General features: G+C 34.2%; 1 protein-coding gene across 2 annotated transcripts in view; it reads left to right on the top strand.

The window, feature by feature from the left end:
* Positions 1-1,004: 1,004 nt before the first annotated feature.
* The window catches only part of LOC136040384 (probable G-protein coupled receptor No18), a 51,844-nt gene continuing 40,416 nt past the window's right edge, over positions 1,005-12,432 (top strand). Inside the window, exons 1-2 of one of the 2 annotated variants that reach the window (XM_065724640.1) lie at positions 1,005-1,144; positions 7,763-7,817. In XM_065724640.1, the coding sequence (XP_065580712.1) occupies positions 7,796-7,817 (22 nt within the window). In that variant the 5' untranslated portion in view covers positions 1,005-1,144; positions 7,763-7,795. Of the gene's footprint in view, positions 1,145-7,762; positions 7,818-10,525; positions 10,646-12,432 lie in introns of those variants that run through there. The other variant, XM_065724642.1, reaches the window with a different exon arrangement.

Below are 12,432 nucleotides of genomic sequence, written 5' to 3'. Positions count from 1 at the left end.
AATATACTTGCCAGTTAGATGCGAATTCAGCTCGCAATCCACGTTACATAGCACGATACCTCAACATCTGTCAGCAATAGAACAACGTTTTGCAACATGCGCTTTTTGGGTATGGAACACTCATTTTAAATTGCGGTCAAAGCCATAAAGATACTACACTACTTTTGAAAGTACTTATTTAACACGGGCAGGTGTGCACAGGAGCTCCAGTCCCATGCCTAGCCCCTAAGAATCTTAAACTTTTGATGATAACTGGCATTTTCCAAGTAAAAGGATATTCCTGAAAATTTAAGTTGCTCCGCCCGTTTTCGAATGCCCCCCTCCCCACTAAAGAAAATCCTCTGTAAGTACTCTTCAGCTTACTTCAAATCCGCGCTTTAAAAATATCATATAAAGAACGGTTGGGGGAATGGGTTTCCCGAGTCAGAGACAATCTTGGATAACTTGGATAACTTATTTTAAGAGCACATTCAAAACATAATTATTTAAAACACGGCCGAAAGACCCTGAAAATAAGACATTGATTCATGTAGGATAATTCTTCCCCCCTCCCCTTTTCAAAAAATTCAAATGCCGGCACTGTTTTCAAGACCGTAAATCTGAGAAAAACATGCGCCGAATAACAGTGAAAATTATTTAAGGTGATGTCCTTAAATAACGTCCTTTGAAAATTGAGTTTTTTTTCCAGCCTTGGCTGGTCTCCTTCTAGAAGAATAATTAGCTACCCCCCCCCTTTTCTAGACTAAGCTGCAACACTGATTCTGTCTGACGCATAAGTATGATGTTTCTTTTGCAGCACACGTAGCCCGAAAATAGAGCATTTTTTATGGCATATAATTCTTAACGATTAGTTAACTCCTACACTTATAAATTTAACGTCAACCCTCAGGTTTTCCATCGTGGGTTTAAACTACGGGTAGGAACCCATCAAAAAAAAATTATACTAAAATTTAACAACGAAAGTTCATCCAGCGATACGTGAAAAGCTTCTTCTGGTTTCGCGTGTTTCTTGAGACCACTCCTTGCGGTCTTAGCTCAGATACGGGTACCTTAATCTCCTCAGTTTTGGAAAAGCATACCTTGAAGTTAATTCGGAAACAAATCTTTGGATTATTTCTTGACTGGAAAAATATGAAAGATCCAGGTAGGTTTTATTGAATTCATCCTGGGGTAGATACTGAGTCAATATTTGGGGGATACTGTCGAAGCTTAGGTTCCCCCAGTAGTATTTTTTCACACACTCTCCATGTAATTAGTGTAACTCGACTTTTAAGGGGGGGGTACGTGTGCCAAAACTATACCCCAGACCCATCCAATTAATTTCATAACCGAAGCTTTTCAATATGAGGGGGAAATGGTGCAAACAGGTGTGGCGCATATTGGGGTGGGGGCAATCTACGAAGGATCTATGTTTAAAATGAAATAGATAATTTCTATTGATGGATTCTCCCAGGAGGAGGAGGGGTACTTTCGGTCAATATTGGAGCGAGAGGGGGCTTTTCTCTCTGATTCCTTCTTTAGTCAGGCAACGAAAGGGGGGTCAAAGGACTCCCCAAAGGGCGATCTTCAAAAGAATTTCTGTTTTTGCCGAGAAACGGGTATTACAGAAAACGGGTATCTTTAAGATTACATTTTCGGATGATAAGCGTGTTAAAGCAAATTTTGAATCACAAATCTAAGTTTAGAAAAAATAACTTTGAAAATCGGACTTTTTAATTGGCTAAATAAGAGCATAAGACTGCAATTTTTTTTTTTGAAAAAATCCTTATTTTTATGCAAATTAAATTGTTTAAAACCTTTCTAAGCGGTAATTACACTAGATGATATACGCGAAGCACAAAAAATTGTGGGTTTGATCCTATTTCACTGAAGGCCACTGTGAAAGTTCGCGCGAAATTATTGATCTTTATTCGACATTATCCGTTAATTAATTAATAATTGTTATCTTATTCCTTTTAAGGGGTTCACTACGCCAAAACATAGATGTAAAAAAGTAAAAAGAGCATTTTCATGCAATTTAAGTGTAGGCTATACAAGCATGTTGCTGAAATTATTATTAAAGGGGTTGCGATAGGAGCGTAAATAGGGCATGTTGCAGGGCATGCCAGGGCAATGGAAAAAGGTTTTCTCATAACTTACTTAGCTTTTAAATACCGAAAAGGTGTATACGTATTTGTGTATTACGCATCGGGCAGAAATACTCCTAAGAGGTCTGGTTTAGCGTGCTGAAATTTAAGGAGGTAGTTAAAGTTTTTTTTTTTAGAAAATTTACATTTTTGCGCATTATTGGGAAGTTTGACACCTTTATACATTTTCAGTCTTCTAACGAGAGCCTAGGTTGAACTTATCACGAACTCCCATGATTTAGTGGATATACTAAAAAGCGTAATTATTGTGCGGCTCAGATCCTAAAACTCTCTCCATCTACTATTGCTCTCTGAATTAGCTAAAAATACAATTTTGCCATTATTTTTCATGATTATTAAGTAATTTTTGTGATACTAATAATTTATTGTGACCCTCTTTGGACAACAAAGACGGATAAAGACAGAAAGAAAAGAAAGAAAATGACAAGAAAAAAGAAAGGGAAAAATTGGAATGATGGAAAAGGACCCTGGCAAAAAAACGGAAAAAAACACACAAAACTATGCAGAGCTTAAACTTTAAAATACCAAAGACAGTGAAAATGCAACGGGATTTATTTTCTTTGTTAAGTGGGAACTGAAACACCCATGTGTCTTAAAATTTCAGAAATTTATAAAGATTATATTCATAATGGAAAAGATCTGCATATTCTGATACGCAGTTGTTGGTCGTATCGAAAGCCGAATTTAGAAAATAAAAGAAATGGAAAAACAGCAAAAAACAGACGGTAAGAACAGACGGCATCAGGCAGCTGAGGAAAGTGTAGCTTAATGTAGATTAAGTATTTTTAGGAGTAATAAAATCGTTACTATTTGAGGTTTTCAGGACGTAAAGCGTTGAAAAATTTAAGGTATTAGTCTTTCTTATAGAAAGAAAGAAAGAAAGAAAGAAATTTTATTTGAGCCCTACGGCCATACACTACATGATTTAATAATACAACACTGCACAGAACACACACTCAATATAAAACAATACTTATTTTCATTCACTCGGGCTCGACTGAGCCTCTCCCGCCTTTTCCACATATCGTGCCACTTTGCATTTGGTTCCAGGCATCAAAGACCTCAGGATATTAGAAAGCAGCACCAACCGATGGTCCCCCCAAATTTCATCCCTAAGACTTTCAAGCTCCTGGCACTCCATGAGGAAATGGGCTAAATTATTATCCTCTTTTCCGCAATACCCACACTTACCATTTGCTAATATATTGCTAACGATTCAATATGGCAACACTGACGAAAAACCTTGTTTTTCTAAACAGCAAAAAGAAAAAAAAAACAGAAAATTGCGATTTTAGACGTGAATAGACCTAAAATGGGCCTAGGGGTAATAATGTTTTTATTGTAATTGCCTTGGTTCTCTAGGCACTATGGGGAGTCTCCGGATACAACAGTAAGTACTTGAAAGAGAAGACAAAGTAGAGGAAAGTTAACAACTCCAGTCGGCGAACACAAGTGACGGGTTATCCATATTTTTGACAATTTTCTTTCAAACCCTTTCAAGTATCCTAAAATATATGAGAGTATGTATTAAAAAAAAGGTAAAGGATACGGCATTAGACTTTACAGTCCGTACCGGCGGTGCTGATCTCCGTTTCTTGGCCCTTCAGCCAGGTAGTGCAATGGGGGTTGGGGGCCAGCCATCCTGTGCTTTCGCACACCCTTCCTGTTTACCTTCCCCAGATTTCTCCAGGTACCCATTTAGAGCTGGGTCGACTCTGGCTAAGCTTACAGAGTCACGCCACTGACCCCCGTCCCAAACAGAAGAATTGGGTACACCGGGATTCGAACCCGTGTCCTCTCATAATACAATTTTAAAATCCGCTCACTATATAAATTTATTAAAAATAGACAAAATAATTGTTGACCAAAATTAAAAAGTGAATATAGATAGATAGGTAGGTAGGTAGGAAGGTAACTTTATTCAAAAACAATACTATAAACTTTCATTAATCAGCTAAAAAAAAAAAAAGGCCACAATGGCCTGTAAGCATAGTTGACATCTATACGATCCATCTCTTTAAAATATTTCACATGTCATCAAAAAATAAATAAATAAAATATAAAAAAGAAAAGCAAACAAAAAATGATGATCATTTTAACAAATGGGGGGGGGGGTAGATACCCTTCTCTCGGTCTAAACTACTCAACATTACTAATTGTTCAGAAGATGTGCTTTGGGGTGACGTTTCAGCTGAGGCAGACTTTCTGAATAACTTGCTGTGGGAATGGATTCCAGACAGTCGTTCCCAAGACAGTACAAAAATATGCCCTGGCTTAAATAGAGTGCCACAGGTGAAATTAATGGCAACAGCTGAACTGCATGTCAGTGAAGGATGGAATGAACACTGAAGAGCATCGATAACTTATAAGAGTGGAAACTGGCATTAATGTCGACAAAAAACCCTTAACGCCATCTAGCGTTTAGCGGCACTTGATATTTTTTCAGTCTAGTAATAAGAGCAATTAAATTAATTTAAGTAGTTGGTCAAACTACCGTATTAATAAGCGTCTGATTTGAGTTCCTGACAAAAATACGATTAAGAAGCGTGAAAAAATGGTGAGTGTCGCCAAACGACATTGAGGTTTTTTTTTGTCGGCCCTAGCACCAGTTTTGCTCTTACAAGCTACCCATACTCTTTGGTCCAAACCATCGCACTCTTTGATGAACACACTACCAGGCTATATAATTGCAAATAGGTTTCCAAAATTTAGCATGCTTTAAGTAAACATTATTAGAGTAACCTTAAATTGTCGGCATTAAAAAGGAAGGTTCTGAAACAAAATTTTAAAAATGAAATTTATCTATTTAAAGTCTAACTCTCATGCATACATTAAAAAAAAGTATTTTATCGCAAAAAATGGCCCATGGTTGCTTTAAAATAAAAATATGGCCTAGATAAGTGATCTAATTTCAAAAATAATGTTTAAAATTCAGAATCAAAATATCTAAACAGCAAATTCAGATGCACCATTTAAAACTGCTTTAAAAAAATAGTATCAAAGAAATAGAGCCGTCTTATTCAAGCGGCTAGCGCGGTAGACTAGAGACCCTTTGTCCGTAGGGACAGGGTTTTGAGTGCTGGTTTCGTTGGCTATTTGGTATGAAAGGGTGTCATTGGTGTGACTCTGTAAGCTCAGCCAGAATTGACCCAGCTCTAAATGAGTACCTAGAGAAATCTGGGAGGGTAAACAGGAAGGGCATGAGAAAGAACAGAATGGCTGGTCTCCAAACCCCCCCCCCCCCATTGCACTTCCTGGCTGAAGGGTCATGAAATGGATATGAGCACCACGGGTAGGGATTATAAAATCCAATACCGTATTCTTTACCTTTTATTAAAGAAATTTTGGAAAATTAAAATTAAATTAAATAATTAAATTTAAATTAAAACTAAATAATTCATTTAAATTAATTTTCTTTAATTTATTAAAGAAAATTTTGTTATTTTGGAAGCATTGCGGTGATGTTTTCTTGCATCTTTTGGATTTATCTGGGGTTTTATTCTTGAAAAATGATATTTAATTAACATTTAAATAGTTTCAAGGAACTAGGCTAACTAAAAATTGGCAGGGTCGCTTTAACCTTTGTCTAGTAAAAGTGAAATCAATGCTCCGTAAGATGTTACTGTTTGCGATATCTAGAAAATGGTTCTTTCAGGCACATGGCAGCGACGTTTTGTTAACGAAATACGAAACAAAGGGCTTTATTTCACCAGCTTTTAACACTCTTGTTTGGTTTAACTTTTAGTTACATATGGCTAAATGTAGGATCTTTAACTCCGTTGTGGCTTCGTTAAACAGGATTTTTAGTTGAAGGGTTGCATTCTTCCCGTGTGAATAATTTTGGTATGTCTAGGGTTGCTATTTATAGTGAACATTTAGTTAATGTGTTGCAATTAATTAAGTGAATACCGGTTTTTCTCACCATGCCGCCCTGATTTGTGTTACTGTCGGCGCTATTTTTGATTAATTTCATTCTTTGATTCTATAAATATGCTATAAACTATACCAACACTCATACTTTTTGACGGGTTTAAGATTTGGGTAGGGGAGGGAAGGTCCTAAGGGGTCTAAAAGACATCTTTCATTGCGTATTTTGAAAGAGCCAATGCCTCATTCAAAGCCGACTACAAACACACTAATTTCTACTGTCTTAGTAATGTTCTTCAGGGCTCTCTAATGTGGTCAAACATAGTCGTATGAAATTTACAATACTTAGCTCATTTTTATTCCTTTTTCTTTAATTTACTTTATCTACCATTATGAACCAATTGTTAATGACAAATAAAGGTATTGTTTTAGTACTCCGACTCCCTACTTTAAAACAGTGGGAACTACTTTAAGCATTCTGAAATATTTACGTTCATCATTGCTAAATATGGACTTCTTTGCTTTAACCTCCCCCCCCCCTAATGGGCAAAGAAAGGGTTTAGGTTAGGAAAATGAAACTTCCAGGGATGAATATACAGACTAAAGTATGTCCTGGGAAGGTATTTTGAAGCAACTACCTCCACTACTTCTCCTTCTAGAGGGCCCTGACCTTTGATGACCTTTAAAAATATGTGTGTTATAAAAGTGAAACCTTGCAAAATAGATCTTCTGCTTAATTGAAGTACAACAAACTTGTTTTCAGCTTCATATTTTGCTCAGTTCCATTTTATAGGGTTTTAAAGATATGCAAGGACATTGCCTAAATTTTGAAAAAAAACAACATTGATATGGCTCCAAGTTCTACCAAGTTCTACAAGTTTAATTGAGTACAACAAAATTGTTTTCAGCTTCGTAACTTTACTCAATTCCATTTTATAAGGTTTTAAAGATATGCAAATACATTTCCTAAATTTGAAAAAAAAAATATTGATATGGCTCAAAATTCTGCTCAAATAACAGGAATTGCATTTTCAGAACTAAAGGCAGAGAAAAAGCAACTAGTAACCGAAAATTAAGGTAAAATGTTGTTTTGTCAAAAAAAAAACAAATTTCAGGGCGCTCTAGAGGGAGAAGGAGTGGGGGTGGATACTTTAAAATACCTTCCCGGGACATACTTTAGCCTGTAGACCCATCCCTGAAAGTTTCATTTTCCTAACCTAAACCTTTTCTGAGATAGCAAGAAGTCAATTAACTAGAATTTTACCCATATTTCAACCTTTATCTTTTTCGGCTTGCGATATTATCCTGGTATTTTTTAATTATTTATTTCCAGTATTCCTAATTTATCTTTTCAAATTAATTTATTTGTCCGTTCTATTTGGCTTAATTAATGAATGTTGTCATTCTTATTTAGTTACAAATATATACTATATTCATCTTTTTCAGCTCTATACTTTTTCAGCTCTGAATACTTTTTTATTTTTCTTCACGATTTTCATGTTTCTACTTGTTACACAATCATACACCAACTGATTGATGACCGAAAATATGCGCAATTTACAACCATTATTTGATAACCTGTCAAAATCCTATTACATTGCCTCAAAATCTAAACTATCATAAACTTATTTGTCAGGAGGGAGGGGCAGTGTAACTGTTCGTAACCTTGTACAAGCAAAGTTGCTTTAATATGTCTAATCACAGTTCAATACTAGCTTATGTTCTGTTTCATATCTCCTTACTTTCAGACGTCAATTGAGAAAAGGAATCATTGAAATACTATGGAACCCTACATACACTATGGTATGTTTTTATTCTTTTTTCAATAGTTTATATATACAACTCAAAATGTGTTTTAAAGAACTGTCAGGTTGAACCCCCACCATCCCATGGGAAAGACTCCTCTTGCAGCCATTACATCCTTTTATACTCCTAATTTGTATACTTGCACAAATTATATGGGGGAAGGGGCTTAAAGTCTTTAGTCTCTCTTTTTGGCACACTCCTCTGATAAAGTCATTGGTATATTGCAAAAGAATTATTTTTACATCGAAAACTAATGTTTTCTGTAAATTTAATTATTATTTTCTTCTGACACGAACATTTCAGGGGCGTTAAATCACGAAAAAGGAGGGGGCAAAGGTATTTGTTATTTTTTTATATAAAGAAGCAAAAATTGTATTTCTTCCAATGTTTTAATGAAAACGCAAAAAATACAATCTAGAGGTAGTCCCCCCTCTGTTGGGTCCCTTGGAGATTTGACCTGAGCCACCCTAAACCCCTTTGTATACATGGATGATAATAAGCATTAATTATTAATGTATTTTGCATAATTCTCAGAGGTATGTCCAGTGCCCCTGTCCCAACAGAATGGGAAATATTTATTCAAAGTATTAAATAAAGCTTGTTTTATATAATTCCCAATCTCCAAAAATTATTGTTGCTCCTCCCCCCTGAAAAAAATCCTTGAAAAGCGCCTGCTCAAGTCCGTAATATTAATTTCCAGTACCAGTCCACCAGTCACTTCTCAAAATTTAAAAATAGAATTAAACAGGAAGAAACCGGCTCAATCAAAGTTGTTTTAAAATTTGATCAGAATTTTAAATATAACTAAGATCCAAATACAGATCCATTAGTAACAATCTACATTAGGATGAATTGACACAATAATAGTTACATTTTGTGATTTTTACTGTGTTGGTTTCACTATTTCGAAATGGCATTTCAACTAAAAAGGGATAGCACTCAGTCTAAATTTCCTAGGAAAATGTCTATTATGCTACTGGCAACGCTGGATGAAGTAGACTCAGGTATGCCTCAAGTCTCATAACCGAATAACTCTCGAGTATTGATAATAACTCAGTCAGGAAGGGTCGAGGAGTCCAACTTCCTCCCCTCCCCATTTCATTCAATGACAGTTTTTTGAATTTTGATTTTTTTTTTACCGCAAAAAATATATATATATATATATATATATATATATATATATATATATATATATATATATATATATATATATATATATATATATATATATATATATATATATATATATATATATATATATATATATATATATATATATATATATATATATATATATATATATATATATATATGCATATATATATGTAGGTTTTTGATTATAAGTTTATGATTAAATGTATGTATGTTTTACGCTTATATACAGGGGTGTCTTTTACGGAGGGGGGGCAGGATGGATATCTTACATCTCCTAGATTCTAAAATACTTTAAAAAGTATTTTAAAATTTTGGAAAAACATCCAAAACACATTTTTTATTTATAAAACGCATTATTTATATTTATTGTATGAAGATGTTTCTGCATTTATGTTTTATTCATATAAGTATGGTCATTTTTAAATATATTTCTGTAAAACGTAAAATGAAAGAAAAAATACCAATATTTGCGTCATAAGGGGGAAGGGGGAGGTATCTATTACTGGAGAAAAACGTTAGTACCCCTATCTTTTGCTGCAGGGCCTATTATAGAAACGTATCTACTTCATATGAGAAAGAGGGGGTCAGCTATAAATTTAGCAGGGATTTTTCAATGCCCTTTGCTCGAAACTACCTTATAGAATTTATGTATTGTATACCCAGAAATGAAGCAACATTATTTAACTACCCGCTGTAATTTTTACTCATTTTATCATTTAAATCGTCAAACGAAATAGTGGCAACAAAATTGCTCTGTCGGTCACGTTACCAAAACGCGTTAACTTCATAGGAGAAAGAAAAAGGGGTTATGATTAAGTGCTTAAATTTGGAAGGGGGGAACTGCTCCTCTAGTTCTCCACTTGAATTTGGAAGATACAATTCTTTTTTTCATTGAAAAATCATTCTTGTGAATTAAAGTCCGTCGTTATGATTGGAGAAATTATATTTCAGTATCTCTAGCGTTTAAACTATTTTTGTATGTTAAATACCAAAATGAAGTCGAATCATTTAACTTCATATGTAACTTTGTTTTGTATATTTTTCTCATTTAGTTCTCGAACACAAATACTTCCATCCAAACGCTAAGTAGCCTCGTTCTTACTTCCTACATAAAAGTTGGAGATAAGCCCTTTATTTCTTGACTTGATAATATCTTGCGAGATGTTAATTTTAAGCTATGATTTCTCAAACTTTGTTTTTGTTCTTAATGTGTTTATACCTTGGATAACCAGATCTCACAGATTAGATACAAAAGAAGGGACAAGTGCCGGTTGTGGAAGAAATAAATCTATCAAATACCACCTAAGAATGTATATTTAATTTACATACAATCTGTTGATTGATTACTTCAGCATTTTCTTATAGCGACCTTTTTTCTTTATTTTTTATCATATTCCTGTTTCTTCGTGGCAGTGCTTTTAAATTCGACTCACCGAGTCTTCATTGGAAGTCATGCTGGGGCCACATGCTGATAGAAAAAGAAAAAAAAAATCATTTGAATCCAAAATGTTTCCGCTAGTAAGAAACGCAAAATTAGCTGATTTGAGCTTACTCCTCGAGAAGATTTAATATTGGTTAACAGTTCCTGGTGTGAGAAACTGTGAACTCGAATCCAATTCGATTTGTTCTTGTACCAGTATAAACAGGCTAGGATTGTTTCGAATTTGAAGGTCTGTTGTTTCGAATCAGTTTAATTTCGTGAGAAATCTGGGAAAACTATATTATACCTATATAGTTTAGTACATATTTACCTTCGAGTTGAAAAAAAAAACAGTTTCACTTTTACTGGCAAGGAATTATCAAAAGTAGCTAGGTGACCATCGTCATTCTTTCCTCTCCACTACCTAATGTAGGTAGAGGAGAAACCCCCCCCCCCTTCAAAGAAACCCCCCCAATCCTTCCCAATACAAGACTTAATGCTCGTAGAGCTCCAAATACTCAACTTGACTTGTGTCCCCAAATGTTGACAATGAGGTACAAAAACTCTTTCGTTCCCTATTTTGTTTCGCATTTTAATAATTGATTTAACTTTGTAACTATGTTTATCCCTTAACATTTATTTTATCATTGTAATTATAATTGTTCTGACGTGCTTATGCTAGCTTGTGTGCTATTTTAGCCAATAAATCATATTCTATTCTACTCTAAACATGGTACCAATGCTATTATTGTTTTATTTGTTTGTATTACGCATATTTTTTTTTTTACTTTCCTTCTAATAGTATTCTTGTCTACTATTAGTAGTAGTGGTCCTGAAGCGTTTATTTTCCATATTTTAATGTTTTTTTCTTGTTTTTAATATTTTCTAGGGCTTGTGGATCGAGCTTTTGACAGTTTTAGAGATTTTTTTTCCGTATTCTCTCTGTTTTTTTTTCACATTTTGATTATTTTCATAATATTTCACTATTCAACTATAAAGGTAAATATGTACTAAAAAAACTGGTATGTTTCTGTTGATGCTTGAATTATGTAGGTTTATCTTAGTTTTGACAAGATTTTGAAAGATTTTCAAATTAGTATAATTTCATGAAATTTCTGGGGGAAAATCCTAATTCTTCTAAACCAGTCGTTTCCAGCTTCGGATATTCTTCAAGTTCAAATTTTAGGAGAGAAAATTTTACGATATTTTAGGGTTAATCTATATTTTCTGTTCAAATTTAATTCATTTTTTGTATCGTAATGAACTTGAGCAAATTAGGATTGTTTCATGTTGGAACAAGATTTGTTATTTTGAATGTGTGTAATCTCAGAAAACTCTTTAAAAAATTGAGACAAGCTTAAGAAATCCCAACTGTACACCCAAACTTGGGGTATACGCCTAGGTTCTCAGAGGGCCGATTTTTGGGTCAAAATTTGCGTTGTTATAGACTCACTCCAGACGAACTAGCGTTTTGCTAATTGATTTATAAACCTTTTTGGCTTATAAATCATGGATGAAATTATGGATGTTAGAACTATGGGGTATAGTATAATGTATAATTGTATGTGCATTTAATCAGGAATAAATTTTATCTTATCAACGATTTTAGTAAAGAGGAAAGAGAAGACCATTTATCTATCAATATTTCGAAAAACTTAAAAGACTTATTATCAAATAAATATCTACTATCACCAATTTCAATTCCATATTCAATCAATTTAAATATTTACATTCAAAAAAAAATTCTAACGTGTTTTTAAGCGCACCAAAAGTAAAGGACTACTGATCCTGGCAGGGTTCCAGATGTGACAAGTGGTAGAAAGGGATAGGGCACTTTTTACAAGAAAATACATACCTCCATTGGCCTCGAGTGCCATACCAACCGAGAGGGTACTGGTCTTTTAAGGTAGGCTGGGAGTTATGGTTTAACTAACATTCAACATAACGATTTTTGGTTACCAAAGCGAAAATGGCCTCTGTGACTTGGAATCATGGTAAATTTACTTTCTCTGCATCAAACAAGAATAACAAGAATTC

This window comes from Artemia franciscana, chromosome 20 (assembly GCF_032884065.1).
Source record: "Artemia franciscana chromosome 20, ASM3288406v1, whole genome shotgun sequence".
Classification (NCBI taxonomy): Eukaryota; Metazoa; Arthropoda; class Branchiopoda; order Anostraca; family Artemiidae; genus Artemia; species Artemia franciscana.
This window is presented reverse-complemented; position numbering and strand designations above follow the sequence as displayed.